Below are 21033 nucleotides of genomic sequence, written 5' to 3' on the forward strand. Positions count from 1 at the left end.
GGATTTCTGAAAGAAGGTGGAATTCTTGCTTATGGCAGCTAAGAAAAGGTTCTGATCTAACAGGTCCCTATGCTCAAATGGTAGAGGATTCTGTTAAGGAAAATAAACACCACCCACTTAGTTGGAGAATGAAGCAGGAGGTGTCAGAACTATGGACTTAGTGAGAAATACATATATTGCATTGTTGGCTCAATAAAGGAGAAACGTGTTTCACAGTGATATTGGCAATAGTGACAACAAATATTAACATCAGGCACATGAACTCTGCTAGAGTGTGAACATGTTCTGTAGTTATCCAATACCACATGCAAATGACTTGAAACAAATCCTACATTAGATGAACTTGAAATGAAACACGGAGACTTTATTTTTTCAACTCTGGTTTCTTTACTTTAAGACAGGAAACTACTGACATTTAAAGGACTCACAAAATGCAGTTCCCTCCGTGTCCGCTAAAATGTATTCAACAGAATGTGCTTCACATTGTTTTTACAGCAGCAATGCTGTTCTTTATTACAGTAATAGATTCTAAACAGTGCTCTAGAACTCCCTGCTGTGCATATGATTCCTAAAGAATTACTCTCTATTGCAGTATGCTTGCCAGCCAAAAGTGCAGTCGGTTATAGTACCTGTAATAATTTCATAAATGCTATGCTTTCTATCACTGGATGCACCTGGAACTCAAGCTTGCCCAGCTAGTGGTTATAATTCGGAACCATTTTTTGAAATGCAAATTCGGATCCCACACAGAGTAATGTTATTTTAGAAAAATGATCAGACGTGTAATGAAGCGATATAATTTTCTCACTATAAAGTAGAAAATGTGGCAACCTGAGAACAAGAATGATTTCTGTAATCCAACTTGCACTCCCTTTTCTCCTTCCGACATTTTCAAAAAGTGTCAAGAAATTCTGGAACCAGTCATGGTTACATCAGTCTTCCTCCACTAGCGATGGTCCAGACTGAGCTGCCCGGCCAGGTCCTCTATGGACTGGAAGACAAGCAGTCCTATGATGGAAAGGTATGCGACCTGAGTGACGTCCAGTTGCTAAAATATTTTCAAGCATTTCATCCATCATCTTAGTGTTTGAATTTCCCCACGCAGCCCAAATACTGAGCATATACAAAGAAAGAAATTGTTTGTAGCTCATGGCATAATTTAGGGACAAGGCTGTGAAATCCTGGCCTGCTCTGTGGATGGTGATAAAAGTGTTAACTGTTGAGATAAGCCGGAGTAATCTCGACAATTTACTTAATTTTGTTTTTAACTTGGATATTTTTGAGGATCATTTACATGGTGATTAGGTATACTCTGGTGTGGCTCCATTCTGGTGGACCTACATTGGGCATCTCTCGATTTAACCTTTTCAGTTTACTTATGCTGGTGTCAATTTTAAGATATGACTTGGGACCACCAAGCCACATGTTTATTCTGCTGTCAAAGATAGTTATGTTTGTCAGCCATTTGAGCCCAGAGTGCAAATGGGAATTATGAAGAGAAAAACAGGCTAATTAAGAACGCAATTTAGCCTTTGAGTTTTATTTTTGTGCCCATTAAGTATCAGAGGAGCCATCACGAGAAAGCAATGAGGAGAGGAAATAGCTACACCAAAATGCAGGCGGAAGGTCTGTTCTAATTAAAAATGCTGATGTTCCGTTAATGACCATCTCTGAATTAGCCGCATTATAACCATGCAGAAAACCTATCTTAAATTGGCCATGGTTTGAAACAGTCTGATAAATCAGTCTTACAGCAAGGGTGGTGGACGCAAAAAGAACACTCCCTTTAGAATTCCAGGGTCTAGAACAGAAGTTTAACATCGATGAGGAACAGTGAATTCTTACATAAACACGGGATTATTAGATACCATGCTAGCTCCATGCACATCAAACCCTGCGGGGAAAACCGAAGAGAACATGCAAAGTCTGTGGGATCAAAGTAGATGGGTCTATGAACACACTGAAAAGTCTGGCAGTCACCATCTGGTGTCAATTTCAGATATTCCATAAAAAGAGGTAGCATTCTACTTTTAATCTTATAACATCACATAAAAACATTAAAGTAGATTTCCCTAACAGTACTCTAACTAAAATGAAGTACTGGAGTTGCATTCAGGAAAGAAATCCATCAATGCTGTCTGGCAGTAATTTGCCAGCCCAATTCTAAATAAGCATCACCCTATACAGCGAGCGCAAAGTACTAAAGGAAGCTTAATGCATCAAGCGATGGAGTTCTTTGAAAGTGTGTTCATTTATGTGAGATTTTACAGAATGAAGGACTTCAAAATTGGCTCTTTTTTGTGCAATCATATATTAACATCCTATTTAGAAATAACAGGTGGGGATTCAAATGTGTTTCAATATGCCCACCATCGTACAGCTGGATGGAGTCCACTCCCATCGCCATAGGATCAGCTGAGCTCTATGTAGAGAATTCTTATTCTAAAAGCACTAGCTCCTTTAAGCACTTGGTAGACATATAACAATGCTTATTTTCTGCTTGAAAGAAAGTACAAGTGGATATTGAGTGTCCCAGAATGTCACTTTGTATTTTAAAAATACCATGAAATTATTATATGGGCTCTTCAATTGTTAAAACACAATTGAGTGCAGTTCCTCTTAAACTGGAAGCTAACGAGAAATGCCTGCTAGCAGGTCATGGTTTGTATTTTATGGTCCTAATGAAATTAAACATGTGATCCAAATGTTCTAGGGTGGTTCCCTTTTTGTACATTTTAACAAGCAATTGTAGGATATGGGGTTTGCTTATGAGTCTACAATTTTATATCTATTTATATTAAAACATTATTTTCTAGCAAAATTACCACCATAACTCTTTATCTAGGTGATCTGGCCCACTCACTTCTACAAACTTTGAACATAGGTAACTTATCCTAAGTTTTCATACAATGAATATAACACAGCGGTTTGTGATTGGTCATTTATAGATGCTTGATGCATAATTATCAGTCAAAAGACTGAATAATACCATGCAAGATGTACACTGGGAAACCTTTGTTCAGTTCATCACAATAGTAAGCGAAGTTCAGGTGCTCAGATGATAACAGGTTAAAATCAAAATCAGATATTGAAAACGTATCTATATTTGATGAGCTGATATATAAAAAGTAGCACCACCGTCTGATAAAATGATAGGCTGACAAAAAATCTTTCCTATTTCATAGCACATTTAAGATAAAGAACATGGGGGCTGTGGACGAAAAGAAAGAACCTATATTAATTTACTAACCTATATTAAGTAAACAATGAGGAGGCATTCTCAAAATATTTGACACAATAAACCATCTGTACATAACTTGTTATAGATTATGATTATTCTACAATGTTAGTAATTTCTGTCATTGTAATGAAAAGCATACATTATATATGACCTGCCTAACAATATTTTCGTATTTGAGGATTTTAAAATAAAGAAAGAAACCACCCGCCATTCTATAAAAACACTGAAACGGAAAATCAGTTTGAAAAATCAGTTTTTTGATGTTTTTAATTTCCTGCGAAAGTAGTCTGGCGCGGCCTCAAAGAGCCAGTCAGGATCCACCAGGCAGAGGTCCCTCATGTAGCACTTGGAGGTGTGCAGCAGCTCATTGTAGACCACGCAGGCCGGCTTGCAGTGGAACAGGACCGAGGAGGGGTGGATGGCTACCGGCTGGTGGGTATCGATAGTGGCATAGGTGCCATCTGGCTGCAGCTCTGCTGTGTTCATGAAAAGGCCATGCGCCAAACACTGGCGGATATTTCCAGTATCTGTTCGGGATGATTCTATTGGCATTGAAAGCTGTCAAAATACACAAGGTAAAACAGAGATGACCAACGAGCAAGTAAGACGACACAGTAGGTTTTAATAATCCCAATAGTCATTACACTGGACCAAGGGAATTTGCCTCACCTTCCAGTTTTGAGTTAATACACAACATAGTTTTGTGAAATTCAATAAAACAGGAAGGGATACGTGTGTAGAATACTTTGCTACACTGGCGATGCAGTAGTCTGCATGTCCATACGTGTATGTCATTCTAGTGCTTTTAGCCCAACACTTACACAGACATTAAATTGGTTATACAAAAGTATTAATTTACAAAACATAAATATACTTCATAGTACGCACAGAATGAATGTAAGTGCTCACCATCTATGCCACGCTGTTCTTGTGCTAGCTGCAGCAACCTTTGCCTGGTGTTTACTAGGCGGGTTTTAACATTGCAAAGTGCACAGCCTTTCTTTAGTACTATGTGGAGAATCCGAAGTGAAAAGATTCAGTCAGAAGGGGGTACTATGAGCTGAAGAACTAGTCTGAAAGCTGTTTTTTAGCTGCATTAGACTGCATGAATGCAGTGCATCTGTGAAAGGCTTGAATGGAAGGTCTGAGGCTATGACACGAACGGCCTGTTCACCAAACCTGGAGAGAGCTCTTCTATATTCTCTCCGTGGGCCAATGTGTGGATATATGCCAGGAAAGCTTCAGTTTGTAGTCTGACAATTTCCATGACTGGAACGTGGAAAGGCAAAATCGATGGGGTCTAATCACAAAAGCTTTTTCATTTTGCAGTATATAACGTAGTACTCCAGCAGTAGAATTTTACATGCTCTTACATGCTTAATGAATTGCCCCAAAACTTCTAACATGGGACTAAAACGGGAATATCCATACACAATTAGTACAAGCAGAAATAGCTGTGTCCGCTTTGAACTCTTACTACAAGAAGTCGGATGTTTTTGGGCTAATTCACAAAGGCAAGAAAGAGTGTGCAAAACAGTACTCCTGCAGTATGTCTTCCAGTACTCAAATGCTTTTGTGAATCAGCCCCCAAAGTTTTGGTTTAAATCATTTAATACAAGTATTTACTGCATACATAAAACAAGCCAGAAATAATCAACTCTCCACCAACATTCAATTACTTACAATACATTTGGCTCTATCCCACATGCAACCAATAGGAAACTACAACCTATACTATCCAACGGTCTACATCCTTGAGACCTCGCCAGTGGGTAAGCTACCGTAAAGGAGGAAAGAGGAAGATGAGAGAAATGTAACTACTTGTGCAAAGACATTTCCCTCTGGTGATCCACCTTCGAATGCACTGGACACCCAGGAGAAGCTTAACCTTAATGTTGAGTTCCTTTTAATGTCAGTTTTTCTGAAGTAGCGACTGGGTTCTCCGGTGAACCTCAGCTAACACCGTTTGCCCACTTCGACTTGGGCTGGGGGGTTTGGGTGCAGTGGTGCTTGGCGGCATCAGGTTTTTGCGGGTCTGAAGTCCCCATGGTTCTCAGGGTGCATGCAGGATGCAGGGGAGCAGGTCGGGGAGGGCTAGGGGTCAAAGGCCTTCACCCTTGGTGGTCAGAAACCAGTCTTTTGTGGCAGGCTGGCAAAAACTAGATAGATAGCACACGAGTAACTGATGGGTTTTTAAGGGGCACCTTTAATGGTCCCTCTGTGTGCATGTATTAACAAATCCACCGCTGGCATCAGTGTGGGTTTATTAATACGATCTGTCCGATACCAAGCATCCCTATTTTTAGTAAAGCCATCATGAAGCTAAGGAACCAGTTTGTACCCATAACCAGCACATGCTTCGAAATGGCTACCCTGTTCACTTGGGTAGGCAGTAATGGAACTGTCTAGCACAGGAGCGCATCTGCTCATGCAGGTATGTCCTAAAATGTAGTATAGTGCACCCTGCCTTAGGGATGTAAGGCCTACTATAGGGGTGGATTACCTATACTGCAGGCTGTGTCTGCTGGCATGGCACAGAGGTACCAGACTCTCCATACTCAATCCGGAGCCACAAGAATAATTTTGAGCCTGGTTGTTCCTGATCTTCTGGGTAAGAGTGGTACTGGCAAGAAGGGTACAGAAGCTAGAGTTACACAAGACAAAAAGTGTCTCAGAGCAAGAGCCACCATTGAAACTCCAGTGCACAGAACTGCTGAAATTGCGCTTTATCTGTAGGGGCAAACAGATCTAACCAAGGCTCTTCCCACTCTACAAAGAGAACTTGTACCACCTCGGGATGGAGAAGCCAAATCGTGATCCGCTAGGCATCGACAGCTAAGTTTATTCGCCTTGAAATTAAGAGAGCCTACCAGGTGTTGAGCCACCAGGGAGATGCCCTGGTGTTCCAGCCATGTACAGAGACATAGGACTCCCTGACAAAGGGTCCACGACTGCACTCAACCCTCCTTGTTGCAGTACCACATGGCGGTGGTACTGTCCGTAAGCACCTGTACTACCCTTCCTTTGATGGAGGTTAGAAAGGCAATCAATGCAAAGTGAATCGCCCAAAGCTCCAAAAAGTTTATGTGGGGCCTGGACTCTGCCAGAGATCAGAGCCCTCTGATTTTCACCTCCCCCAAATGGCTACCCGGGTCCGGGAGTGATGCTTCTGCCACTACAGTCAGTTCCAGCTAGGGAAAGGAGAGGGCTCTGCTGTTTATGCAATCTTGGTTAGTCAGCCACCGCTGCAAATATGTTGCAGTTTCCTCTGAGATCTGGACCTTGTCTGAAAGACTGCCCTGATGCTGTGGCCATTAGAACTTCAAGCCCCACCGCAGAGCAAACATATACCAGTGAGTATGCTTCACTGGCAGGATGCAGGAGGCTATGAGGCCCGACAGCCTCCGAGTCTGTCTTACAGAAACTCAGTATAGAGGTTGAAACATTGTTATTATAGCCTGAATATCCTGGACTCGCTGTTCGTAAGAATTAGCCCAAAACTGCCTTGTGCCCAAAACCCCAAAACAGCTCCAATGAAAGAGAGCGTCTGAGAGGGAGTCAGGTATGACTTTGGCACATTGATAGTGAACACCAGGGAGTGCAGGAGGTTTGCCATAGTCTGTAGTGGGGAGACGATTTCCTGGGGCGCACCCATCTTTTACTGCCAATTGTAGAGGTACGGAAAGACTGGAACTCCGAACATCCGCAGGTGTGCAGCAAACAGCACGATCACCTTGGTGAACACCCGAGTAGCGCTGGTGAGGCCAAAGGAGAGCATAGCAAATTGAAAGTGCTTTTGGCCCACAGTAAATCGCAGTTAACGTCTGTGGGCACACAGGACGGGGATGTTAAAGTATACACCCTGTAAGTCCAATGCCACTATTCAGTCTCCCGGATCCAGGGCACACAGAACTTGAGTGAGCATGAGCATTTTGAATTTCTCCTGTTTGAGGAAGAGATTGAGAAGGAGCAAGTCGTGTATAGGACGGAGGCCTCGGTCCTTCTTAGGCACCAGAAAGTAGTGGGGATTGCAACCACAACCTACTTCTGATGCCGGCACCCACTCTATAGCTCCCTTGGCCAAGAGAGCAGACATTTCATGGCAGAATAAGGAAAGGTGGTCCTCCATCAACTGGTCGTAAGTGGGTGGCATAGGTGGAGGGGTAACAACAAAGGGGATGGCTTTAGCCCCTTTGTACAATTTTTAGAACCCAAAGGGCTGATGCTATTGTCATCCAGCGAAGCAGGTGATGCCATATCCGGACCTCCACAGGATACCCGCGATGGTAGAATGGCAACTAAAGGTGCTTGGAGGATGACTGCTGGGGAAGTAGTGGACTGCCATGACCTCTGGCTACCTGTCTCAAGTGGTCTGTGGGAAAAGTGTCCTCAGCCACAAAAAGGCATGAAACTTGCTGGCTGGGAGGGTACTGACAGTTCGAAACCCTGCCTCCGTGGCCACAAAAGAGGCGAAAGACAGACTGGGCGTGACAAAGGGTTATAGAGAGGGTCAAGGATCTGGATGTAGCTCTGGAGTCCTTTAGGCGCCTTAGCACAGAGTTAAGACTTCTCTTCGAAGAGTTTGGAGCCATCAAAAGGTATGCCCATAACCGATGCTTGGACAACCCCAGAAAAAATAGTAGTCTTCAGCCAGGCATGACGCCGAAGGGCCACCAACAAAGAAATTGCTCTGCCAAGTCAGTCCTGTCCAGACCAAAATGAATTGCGAACTTTGCGGCGTCTCTCAGTCGGCAATAACCTGCGAGTTTATGGCTCTGGTCTCATCCGAGACCATGGACAGCACTTGTGCAACTGAGTTCCAGATCGTGTGGGAGTAATGGCCCAACAATCACGGGGTGTTCAGTACCGCAGTGCTAAGCTGGCAGAGCATAACATTCTCTTTCCAAGGTATCCGACCTCTTGGATTCCCTATCCGGGAACACGCCAGGTTTGATTCTGGAAGTGGAGGCTTCCTGGACTACAAAGCTCTCTGGGGAGCAGTGCTGGGTGACAAAAACTGAGGTCCCCTGGAGTGGGGCGGTGGTGGCGAGCAATCATCCTGTGCACAGAAGACCGTGTGCAGGGCTTGGACAAGGCCCCGTGGAAGATGTCAGTGAAGGCTTTGTTAAAGAAGAGCAGGGGTTCAAATGGGGGGCAGCCCCCGGCTGAAGCACCTTTGTCAAGATGTTAGCCTTGACTGCCACTGAGGGTAACTGAAGATCCAAGCCTTCAGCAGCACTATGCACCACTATAGTGAAAGTCTCTCCGCCTCTGTTGCCACAGTAGGAGGGGAGATCAGGCCAGTGTCAGGTGAGGTGTCTAACCCACTGGCATCGGCCAGATTCTCATAACGGGTGTTTGGGGTATCATCCAATAGATGGCGATATTCATCAGGGTCGCCATATCACTCCCATTCGCCTGTCAGAGAAAAAAGGCCTTGGCTCCGACCCGGAAGGCATGGCGCCGGGACCTACATCCCACGACGTTTGTCCAGCTCCGTGTCGGAGTCAAGAACAAATTGGATGGCGTCTAAGGCGCCCTGGGTGTCGGTATAGGAGAGCGTATCAGAGAAGGTCTTAGTCTCGCAGGCGGAGCTGCTTTGGATCCAGCACCGGATCCAAGGGTCCGAATGATGCAGAGAGCGCACCCACTGGAGGGAATCTAAAAGAGGTCACTCCCAAAACCTTGGGGCCCGAAGGAACTCCGGAGGGGTCCAGCCCCCAAATATGAGGTGCTTGGCCACACAGAATTCGTCCAGTTGGGCGGGGGTCTGTCCAGCTCTGGGAAAATTCATTGAAGCATGAAGCCGACACTGGTTGAGGTTCCACAGAGGAGCGGGCCTGGAGTGCTGATGCTCACTCGTCTTGTCTGAGGATTTGGAAGGACTCAGAGAAGTCAAAGACCTTTTTGACTTCTTAGATTTCTTCTTTTTATGTGACTTACCAGACGACTGAGATGGCCTTAGGTTGAGAATTGTCAGACCGTCAGTTGACCTTTCAATCCGACCGAGATCTTGATCATTGCGGGGTTGGCCTACGTCAGGTGGCAAGGAGCTTGAGGGAGCGTTACCTCAGCGACTCTGGGTGCATGGCACGGCAATCCTCACAGGCCTTCAAGTCCTTGTCTTTCTCGAGGCACAACAGACAGACCAAGTAGGGGTCTGTCACAGACATCTGCCTTTGACAGGCACTACATGGTTTGAAATCAGATGGTTTCTTGGGGACATCCTATCACACCAGGAGAAAAGATTTTCTCAAAAAAAGTGGTCAACAAGTCAAAGAAAGCCAGTCAAAAAGTGACTGAGGGGTGGCTCTTCATGGATCTGCGCTGGAGCGGAACCTATATAGGTACTGCGCACATCACTTACGGCGCTGACACGAAGCCAAACAACGCCACCTACCGGTGAGCAGGGGTATTGCTTGAAAAACTCAAAGATAGAAGTCTATCAGATAGATAGTATCAACACATCACGTATGATTTAAAGTAATGATCAGATAAAAAATAAACCTTTTATTACCTTTATACAAATGTCCCTGAGTTGAGATCGAACCTCTGACACCATCATCATATTTCTTCCATTCACAAAGTTCTCTCGGCACCATTCCTGCAGTACAAAGAAATACAAGTTTTATAGAAAAGCAGGCAGGCCTGGTCAATTCACAAAAGTTTATTACCTTTGCTCGAATACGCAGCAACAACTTTGCCAAAGGTTTTCCTAGTCATGTTTCCCATTTTAACTCGGTTTTCCACAAAGCTATGCAACAATGACACATCAAAAGATATATTATTTCTATATTTTATGTAGCGAACTGTCAAACATTTCATACTCAACATGCCACAAGCAAATTTCTGTTCTGAGTCGCACACTGATTTAAGAAATATTTGAGGGGGAAGAAGTGCTGGAGCGTTTACCAAACAGACAGAGAAGGTGCCTAGCTGAGAAAAAAAACCTCAAATTAAAATGAAATCTTCTGTCCTTTTGGTTTTGAGCTCTGATTGCATGGTTCACCCAAGGCACTAAATGCTGATACTTGGCCAAGGGTTGCCCTGCAGGAAATAAACCTTTTGAAGAGTTCTCTCTTCTCACAGGTATGTGCATCTTAAAAACTAACAACAATAGTTTGCCATGGATAAATGGCAGTTGTGAATAATTAGCACCCATGCTTAATTTGAAAAGGTGGTTGCAGTTGAGGCCCACTGGCACTCTTTGTTTGGCGACCAAAACTTATTTTTGGGTGTTCATATAGAGGGTACTAAATGTCAAGGCCAGAGTATTGCGAGTATAAGGATACAGAAATTCGTATTTCTGCTGGTAAGTATATTGTTTTAATTTGTTTTAATATCTAAAACTTCAATACAGTTGTAGAATTATACAGGGCCTCATTACGATGTTGGGCGGACTTTTGGAACTGCCTGACCCTAGGTCAGCAGTTCCAACCGCCGGATTAGGATGCGACCACCCACAGTGTGGTCGCAAATATCCATTTTTCAATGGAAGCTTGTGCGGTGGGCAGAAAAGGTCCGCAGTACATGCTTCCTTTGAAAAATGAATGTTTGTAAACATCCCTGCACCGTGTGGCAAGCACCATGCAGTTCCTGCCACACAGTGGAGGGATGTTGAGGGGGGCACCATAGGTGTCACCCAGGTCCTATGACGTAGGGCCAGGGAGGATGGGGGCCTTACTAGGGGCCCCCAAAGTCACTTTCCAACAGCCTAGAAAAGTCAACATGAAAAGGCTGTCGGAAACCAACATCCTAATCCCAATGTCGGAGTCAAGGGTGGCTCCGCCATCATTCAAGGGATTACAATTCCATTCCTCTTCAGATGGGCTCATCTTCGTCAAAAGAGGAGGAGAATCCCCTTGTGAGTTTCCCTTTGACCGCCATCATCATAATACAACAGTCGGAGAGAAATCCTGGATGTCTGGTGGAAAGCCTCTGTTTTTAGTGTATTATTCAAATGTAAATGTTATATTGTTTATTTGAATGTTAAATGAGTTTCTATATTTTTAAATGTTTGCTACACTTTAAGCATATATTATATTTTAAGTTGCTTATTTATATACATTTTTAATGTGCCTTTTTTCAGGGCATTGGGTATTGTAGGGGATTAGGGTATGTAGTGTATTACATTGTATTAGATCTATTTTCAGATTTCTTTAAATATAAACATGTAATTGTTATTTATTGTTTTTGGGAGGGTAGTGTACTAAATTGCTAAAAATGTATTACTTGTTCTTTTATTTGACATTTTTGTGGTTAACTTTTGCAACTGATTATTGTAATTTATTTTGGGGTTGTTGATTATTTTGGTGTTTGGGTGTGTGATTAAATAATATTTTTTAAATGTTAGAAATGTGTTAGGTAATTTAATTTTATAAAATATAAAATTTAATTATGTTAATTGATGTTAAGGATTTTAGGTTTTACAGGGGTTTTGGGGGAGTAGTTTATGAAACTTTCTTTTTTTTTCATTTTGTTTGGTAATTTTATTTAAGTTATAAATGTTTTTACATGTAATTCATGTTATCTATTCTTTAGGTTGTTGGGCTTTAGAGGGGCTTTTGGGGAGTATTGTTATAAATGCATTTACATCAATTTCAAAATGTATTATTTTAATATTTACTCAGATTTCCATTTAGTGCTTTTTATTTTTCGGAGTATTTGGATATTTTGGCATTTTGGGTGAGTAATTTATTATATTGTATTAATTTAACTTTAAATTTGAAGTTTCAACTCCCTTATTTTTATAATGTTTTATACAGTTTTAGTCGTTGGAAAATATAGTGATTAGTTGGGTAGTGTAATAAAGTGCATCACGTATAAATGTATAATTTTAAAAATATAAAAACTATATGTTGATTTAGATAACACTCGCACATACCTGGGCAGTACGTGGACCTGCTGGACGGCGTTTGGATCGCCATTGCCTTTGCCTCTGACCTCACGCCTCGCGGAACCCGCTCCGCGGGTCCCGCTTCGCCAAGGGGCGCCTGGGACTTGGGAGCTGTCGTTGTTGGGACAGACCAGGGCTAAGGGCTGTGAGGGCTGCGAGCAGGAGGGGCTGGACTCAGTTTCCCAAGAGTCACAGCTCAGCTCCGCCCGCAACACCTGGGCCGCTCTCCCTCATCGCCACGCCCTCAGCTGACCAGTGAAAGCTGCCGGATTCCTCCCTCTACGTGGGACAACACTCGCACATACCTGGGCAGTACGTGGACCTGCTGGACGGCGTTTGGATCGCCATTGCCTTTGCCTCTGACCTCACGCCTCGCGGAACCCGCTTCGCGGGTCCCGCTTCGCCAAGGGGCGCCTGGAACTTGGGAGCTGCCGTTGTTGGGACAGACCAGGGCTAAGGGCTGTGAGGGCTGCGAGCAGGAGGGGCTAGACTCAGTTTCCCAAGAGTCACAGCTCAGCTCCGCCCGCAACACCTGGGCCGCTCTCCCTCATCGCCACGCCCTTACCCATTACCCAATTATATCCTAGGCCATAAGTAAGAGCACGAACACCGCTGCGCGGGAGCGTCCCGGGAGAAGCCCGGGACAAGGGCGGGACCGTCTTTGGCCGTCAGTGGCCGAAGGAGGCTGGGCTGGGCCCACTCTCTTGATCCCCCTGTGTGTTACAATTAAGGCAATGCCTTCGCCCCCACCACGGGAAACCCCCTCAAGGGATGGCGCCTCCAGCTCTGGGACGTTGGATAATTACTTTAAACCCACTAAAGGAGAAGCGGACAAGGAAAGCTTGCTTGAGAACCGTAGGGTGGAGCGCAGGCGCTCCATTGAATCTATGAAAACCAGGCCCTTGACCGATATCATTCCTTATCCCACCACTCAAGAGGAAGGCACTCCACCCAGCAGTCTGATTAAATCGACACTCGAGGACTTGCCCGTCTTACTAAGGGAAATTCCTTCTACTCCAGGGATAGCGCTTGGAAAAAACACAGAGCCAGCCCCTCTCGAGTTCGCCCATACCCCTATTAACCTGGTAACTCAAACCCCACCTACGCAATTGGTTAATAAGAGCAAGTCCAAATTAAATGTAGTGGCGGAGTTACATAGGCCTCCACCCAGTAAACGTGCTCGGAAAACAGTGGGGGGGCGGGGGAAATCCAAAATATCACATCTTGACTTTGGCAAGAAACGCACTAACACCGCTCTATCGGGGAAGCCTACGGAGATAGTGCCTACCATTCCACCGCCCACGCCCCCAAACCCCAGTATAACGGCCACCACTAAAGAACCAGAGGTAATTTCTTCAAACTTAAACCTCCCACTCTCTGCCAAAGGGAGCATTGAATTCCTACTCCGCTCCCTTTTGCAGCCTATTACCGACAGCTTAAAAAAAGTCGAGATCAGGCTCACCCTACTAGAAACTTCTCTTACCACTTTGAACACTCTAGTAAGTAAGCAGACAAAGCTAGTGGGAACCTATTCCTTTGCTGGGGATCCTTACAAAGCAGAAGCTGCAACTAATGCCAATAAAGCCCCCCCCAGAAACCCACCGCCTGCCCCCCCTCTGCAACCCCTTATGGCCATCCAACTCCAGGCACGGCACAATAATCAAAGCAACAGACCTACCCACCCCGTGGACTTAGCCTCCCATAGCTCTCAAATAGAGTCCTCTGGAATACATCAAGATCAGGTTAACGCCCCCCCACCCACGCCCATTTGCCCAACTCCCAGACCACGAAGGCCAGACCTCCCGCCTGAAGCTAATAGATTAATGGTGGTCCTAGCTGGTGCCCCCCACTTAAGATCATGGGAAAATGAGGACTACCAATCCCTTAAGAAAAAGGTAATCAAATGGCTTAACTGGAACCGACCCTTGCCATCCCATTTTAATAACGAAATCATCATGGTGAGAAGGGTTCCATGGCTAGGGAAGACCAGGAAAACCATAGTGGGGGGACTGTATTATGGTAACCTTTAAGGATCCGGGAACGGTACGACACATTTGTGGAGGAATGAACCGATCCCTTGATTCCACCATACAGACCCTCCCAGTATCTTTTTTCTTCCCCCCGATTCCCAGGCACCAGGTCCCAACACACGATGATTGGACAAGGGTGGAACACAGACGTAAACACAAAGGCTTTCGACAACGCCCGTACTTTCAACCGCCTGAAACACCTTTTTGCGATTTTAATCGCTTTAACTGCCTGAACGGTTTGGGTGGGGTCGACTGACTTACCGTCTGTAAGACAGTGCCAGGGGTCTCGGGCTCCCCCGCTGTGTCCTCCGGTTCAATTTCTGGCCCCCTGAATGATCCAGCTGCTTCAGACCATGGCAGAACCGAATCTTTTCACCAAGCCACTGATGGGGTAGTTGTTGCTGAGGGGATAACTACGGTTCCTTTCCTTGTGGGCAATGGTGCGCCAAGACCACCGGTGCCACATGCATCTTCTGCTGCCCCTACTATAGGTCCCGCATTTGAAGTGGGGCATGGACTCACCTCCTCCAACCCTCATGGTATGGCATCTGCCACCTCCGAACATTTGAAGATAATTTCCTGGAACATCGCGGTATTAGCTAACAAACTGGAAGACCCGGCTTGGGCAAAGTACATAGAAACTGGTGACATATGCATGTTCCAGGAAACCTGGGCCAGAGAGGACTATGGACATCAAGGCTATTCGTCATTTTTCATCCCAGCAAGGTGGGAAGGCAAAGGCCGCCCATCAGGGGGCCTTACGACGTGGGTTGCTGCGCACCTGGGCTGTGTGGCCACACGGCTCCCATTCAACTCTGATGACATCCTTGCGGTCTTATTAACATGGCCAAACAAAGCTAACCTCCTGCTGGTTAACATCTATTCCAGGCCGATGGGAATGGCAAAAGAATCATCGACCTTTGATGAACTCTCGATCTTCTTATCTGAACTGTCGATTGATTCATATTATGTGGTGGGTGGGGACTTTAACTCTCACTTTGAGCCACTCCCCGGCCTCCAGGAAGGGTTCTTATCAGAAGAAGAAGTTAGGTGGGCAGTACCATGGGTTGATGTGCCATCTCCGAAAGCTTGGACCCCACTGGCACTGCAAATCACTGCCCTTACGTTAAGGTTTGGACTCAGAGCGTGTAATGGGCGAATTAAATCCGATATACCAGGCAAAAATACTTACAATCGGCGGGGAAGAGAGTCTCATTTGGACTATGTCCTGGTCCAATTGGCGAGATGGTCAACAATACAGGACTTCAGGGTAATAGACAGGCTGGACAGTGACCACAATGCCCTCGAGTTAGACCTTGCTCATCCAGCACCTCAGGCCCCAGTGACCCATGAGGAAGGGAATCGCCCCACGCTCCTCATAGACAACAGTAGGAGAAGAATTAGGTGGGAGCATATGGTCACAAGCAAGGATAAACTCCCACTGCTTTATGCAGAGATTACTCCCATCCTGGAAACTGTTGGGGATCTTGACAGTGTGGCAAATAAAATAGATATAAGGAGCAAACTGTTTGTTGCCCATGAGGAACTTATAAAAGTTGCGGCACCCCACTTTACTCGTAACATACGAAAGCCAAGGGAGAGGTGCCAAGGTAAAACACAATGGTATAATGTAGCCTGTAGACGGGCCAAAACAGAACTCCTTGGAGCAATTAAGGAGGGCACAGGAGGGGAACGCCTTAAGCAACGCAGGCAAGCTTACAAGAAGCTTCTTGCTCAGGCCAAAATAGAATGGGAGGAAAATCTGTGGGAAGAACTTACAAAGGCCCTAGCAATTCAAGATCAACGCCTGTTCTGGAGAATTGTGAATGGGGGATCAGGGAGTCTACACTCGGCAGTGGAGCCTAATATAGCTCCTGGAGTGTGGCAGGCCCACTTCCAGTCCCTATATAGCGCTGAGTCTGGAGAACTCCCTGCGCCAATCGAACCGGAGAGGCTGGGCCCTCAGGCGGATCCAATAACACTGAGTGAGGTCACTGCTGCTATTTCAGGCCTGGCTTCGGGGAAGGCGCCTGGACTGGATGGGCTACCGGGAGACCTGTTCAAGCAGGAGCCCACCGTCTGGGCGCCTTACCTCGCTGCTCTTTTTAACGGTATCCTCGGTGGGATGGAAATCCCTAGTACTTGGCTGGGGGCTGAGGTGGTCCCGATTTTCAAAAAGGGATCCCCCCTCCTCCCAGCCAACTACAGACCGATTAGTCTGATAGACGTAGCGCAGAAGCTGTTCGGCAGGGTTCTCCTGAATAGGCTCCAGGACTGGATAGAGGAGGTGGGCGCCCTCAGTCCCTATCAGGCAGGATTTAGGAAAGGGGTATCGACTGTGGACCAGGTTTTTAGATTGAATCTGGTCTATTGGAGGACAGTGAGGTTCGAGGGCGGTAGTTTGTACACGATTTTCGTGGACCTACGGGCCGCCTTCGACCTCGTGCCCAGGGGAAAACTCTGGATTATCTTGGCAGGGATGGGCGTACCACCAGATATTTTATTGACCTTGCAGAGGTTGCATCATAACAATTATGCCCAGGTGAGGTGTGGGAGGTCGGGGGAACTGACTGACAGATTCCCCGTTGGCAGAGGGGTAAGACAGGGCTGTGTGCTGGCGCCGACCCTGTTTTGCCTCTTCGTCAACGGGGTAATCGCCCATCTTAACGCCACCGACTACACAGATGCCCCCAAACTAAACGGCAACAGTGTGCCCGCAATAATGTTCGCGGACGACACATTGTTAATATCTAAAACACCCATGGGCATCCAAAGGATACTCGATGCCTTTGTGGCCTTCTGCCAGGATAGAGGGTTGGAAATCAACGCCACAAAAACCAAATATATGGTATTGAATCCGAGCCCCAAACAGCGCCCGAATCCCCAACTGGGAGCAGTGCGGCTGGAAAGAGTAGCCACGTTTGAATATCTCGGCGTGACGCTCAACGAAAATATGATCTGGGGGACCCATCAGAGCAGGGCTAACCTTAAATTAGTGCAAATTACCGGGGGTATATCCCGGATGATGATTGGTTCGACCTACCGCCCACTGGGGGCCTTAATTCAGATATATAAAGCCCAGGCCAGGGGGGCGATCTTGTACGGGGCTGAACTGTGGGGCCACATTCCATGTCGGAACCTGTCTTCCACGGAAAATAGGTTTATAAGACAAATAACCGCACTTCCCCCTAGCACTCCACTTCTTCCTCTGAGGCTTGATCTAGGGCTACGGCCACTTGCCGACGAGATAAGTCTAAGACCCATTGCCTTCTGGCGCAGGCTATGGAGCAGCGATGATCTCGCCGACTATAGGGCGGAATTGGCCGAACTATTAAAGCACCCCAAGGCGCTCAGTATTCCCTGGGTCAAAAACATCCAGTCAATTTGCACCGATCTGGGGCTCCCTGAATTGTGGACCGAACCAGCGAATGTAGCACCAGGAATCTCTAAGAGATCCCTGGCGAATCTGTATCACGAACACAAAAGGGCAAGGGCCTTAGCTACCCAGACAGAGGGGTCCCTCTCTTCCATATTCCTGCAAACTAAGGATCTCTACAGATTTGAGAAGGCTTTCGATCCCATATATCCCATACTCACCAGAAAGTTATTTCTCCAGTGGAGATACAGTACATTGCCTTTTCGGTCCTTTTCAAGCACCTGGCTACAAGTCCTTTCCACCAAATACTGTCCTCTTTGCGTTGATAAAGAGGAAAATGATTTGCATGTGATCTTTTTCTGCCCAGCCTACAAGGCAGCCAGAAAGCATTGGCTGCTTCCCTTGATTAAGAATTTGGGTGGCAGGGAATATACACCTATGTACAGGATTTTAAAATCCGATGTTTCTGGCCCAACCGTTTTTGCACTTTCCAAATTCTTTACGAATGTTTGGTATACGCGTATTCGTCTTTTAAAAAATGCTGGGTAGATTTTAGAATCACTTCAATTCTTAATAACTGTTTTTATTGTCTGTATTGATCTTAAAATCATGTATTGATGTTTTAACAAATCTGACAGAATTCATGTGATTTTTTTTGTATGTGCATCTTTTATGACCAAATGGTCGAAATAAAGATTGGAAAATGAAATGATTTAGATTAGATGGGCAAGAGGCACGAGTGTTGCACTGGTTTTTTCATTATTTTTGAAGGTATAGGAATGGGTATTGCACTTGGTTAGCAATTTGATTTTAGGGCACAGGGATGGGTGTTGCACCAATTTCATAATTACTTTTTAAGGTGAAAGGATGGTTATTGCACTAGGTTAGTTAAGAGGGCAAAAGTATGTATGTGGCACAGAGTTTTGTAATTAGCTTTTAGAGTGTAGGGATGGGTTTTGGACCAAATTACTAATCCATATTTAGGGCGCAGGAAAGTGTTGCACCAGGTTAGTGATTCGTTTTTAGGGCACACGGATGCCTACAGCACTGGGTTAGCGATTAGTTTTAATGGTTCAGGGGGCATCATACCGCGATAGTGATTCTGTTTTTTGGGCACAGGGATAGGTCTTGTTATTTTATATTGATGTTTTAAAAAATTATTTAACTTTTTAAAGATGTTTATGTATTGTATTTCTATATATTTAAAAATATTAAAATTATTTTAGTGTAAGTATAATTGTTATAAAATAATTAGCTTTATTTAGTTTAAGTTTATTAATATACATTTTAGAAAATAATTAGCAAATTTTTGAATTTTAAATTAATTTATTAAAAGATAGTCTGTATTTTGGTCCATAGTTTGATTTTTAACATTCGTTACTTTTAATGTTAATTTTAAAAGTCAATATTAATGCAATGTATATTTTCGGTTTAGATATTTTTGTATATTTTCGGTTTAGATATTTTTGTATGACGATGTTCTGGATTCAATATTTTTGTTTCATTATAGAATTGTCTGAATTATGTCGGTCTATATTTTGGGTTCGATATTTTTATATGTCAATATTTTTTACATTGATATTCAATAGTACAATCTTAATTTGTCTCCATAGACTTCCAGAACAAATAATAGAATAAAATACAAACGGGGGAAAGAAGGATGAAGAGAACAGAAGAGTTGTGGCGAAAGGAGGAACTTGCAAGAGTGAGAAAAAAAGGCAGGGAGTACATAGTGGTAGATTAAAGAGGCAATTTAGTAGAGCCAAGACTATGCAGCCCTGATGCTCGGCGTCCTGACCTTTGATAGTGCCAGCTCTGGTGTTCTGGGAAAAAACTCTGGGTTCCCAGCACTTATTCTTTTACATATTAAGCGCAGGTTATCACACAACAAAGACTAAAAATAGAAGTTATTCCTTAATTTACTGGTTTAAATGTGATGGAATATTTGACAGTCATCATCCCCCTAAAGTCCAGTAATAACCTATTTCATTATTTTTTAATTTGTAAAGCATTGCCCCATTCATGCTATCTGTAACCAGACTGTTCCATGGGGCACACAAACAATGAAAGTGTATGAAGTCTCTGGGATAAATAGCAGGATAAATCTGCTATAAAGAGAAGACAAGTAATCAGGTTATTCTGAGGAGCAAGACAGAAGTGATGCAATTAATGTCGAAAGGATAAACATATTTCACTTGAGGGTCAAGAATAAACTACCCAGGTAATGGTAGGAGCAAGTATACTATGTATACCTTATTTTTGCCCAGAGTTTTGAAAGCTCTGTATATGTTAAGCAGAGTGATGTGATCTCCCTCGCTGGAGATAAACTTCTTCCTGACTGCTTGTACATCATCACGTCGGGAAGGGGGGTTGTGCAGAACATTGTCGACGGACAGCAGTGAGACTATAGTCAGGACCTCCTCTGTGCAGTGAAACTTTGGAGAAAGTAATATGGTCTGGAAAGAAAGGAAAAAGGAAACTTATTAAATCTGAAGGTTTATTTATATAATTTAATTCCAGAACAAAAATCTGAAAATTCTAGGGTCTTTCATACCACATAACTGGTTGAGAATATACTAAATGTGCCTCTTAGGTGGTGGAACTCGAATATTGCATTTTTAGGTCTCGCCTGACCCAGCGCATGCACTGGTCTGGCGAGACTTATTGAGAGGGCTCCAAAAAGTGCTACCAGGCCAGCCTAGAGCTACAGTGCATGTGCGCGCGCGCGCTTTACCGCGTTTACTTTCACGGCCGCTATGATGTTTGATCGTGATCGCGATCACTTTCACTTTCACGGTCGCACGGCCGCTTGGCATAGCCAATAGGTCTCGCTTTTGGGACCTTATAAGTATTTAGTTATGCAACTGTTGCATGGCTAAAACAAGGTCCCAAAGGCGAGACCTATTGGCTATGCCAATGCTTGTTGAATAGTACTGGCTGTATTCACATGTAATCAGCCATGTGCCCCTTTCCCATGCTGTGCCACAGCGGCCTTGTCTTAAAAGACAGAAACTTGCAGTAAACATGTGCAGTCTATTTACCGTGAGTTTGCAGTGGGTGAGTCACCAGTGGTGGGGCTTATCCACAGTAAAAAGGTCACATACCAGGTAGTCAAAAAGCAGTAACTCCAAGCATATTTGATGGACGGAACTCATTGCCTTACAGTTAACCGTCAGCTGATCCTTACGGGGACGAATTAACCACTATGCATGGGTATTCTCTGCCTGGTCAGTGATAACAAATGATGAGGGCTTCGTGCCAATGTCCGCTACCCAGACACCTAATGTTGGCAATCTACCACTAAGACCACCTACCTCACACCCAACCATGAGGCTAACTTTCCCTACAGGGAACCCAGACTCCACCATGAACCCTGCCGATTCTAGGCTGGATGCATTTAGGACACTAAGGTCCTATATGGACTGAGCAGAACTAGACCTACCCTTTCCCTGGTTCACAGAACACTACGCCCACCACACACTCTCTGCTA

General features: G+C 44.8%; 1 protein-coding gene across 2 annotated transcripts in view; it reads right to left on the reverse strand.

The window, feature by feature from the left end:
* Positions 1-363: 363 nt before the first annotated feature.
* Positions 364-21033, reverse strand: part of DHX33 (DEAH-box helicase 33) — a 199595-nt gene continuing 178925 nt past the window's right edge. Inside the window, exons 10-12 of one of the 2 annotated variants that reach the window (XM_085649562.1) lie at positions 19796-19999; positions 9759-9845; positions 364-3799 (exon numbers count right to left, since the gene is read on the reverse strand). In XM_085649562.1, coding sequence (XP_085505688.1) covers positions 3491-3799; positions 9759-9845; positions 19796-19999 — 600 coding nt within the window. In that variant the 3' untranslated portion in view covers positions 364-3490. The remainder of the gene's footprint in view (positions 3800-9758; positions 9846-19795; positions 20000-21033) is intronic. The other variant, XM_085649563.1, reaches the window with a different exon arrangement.

This window comes from Triturus cristatus, chromosome 3_2 (assembly GCF_964204655.1).
Source record: "Triturus cristatus chromosome 3_2, aTriCri1.1, whole genome shotgun sequence".
NCBI lineage: Eukaryota > Metazoa > Chordata > Amphibia > Caudata > Salamandridae > Triturus > Triturus cristatus.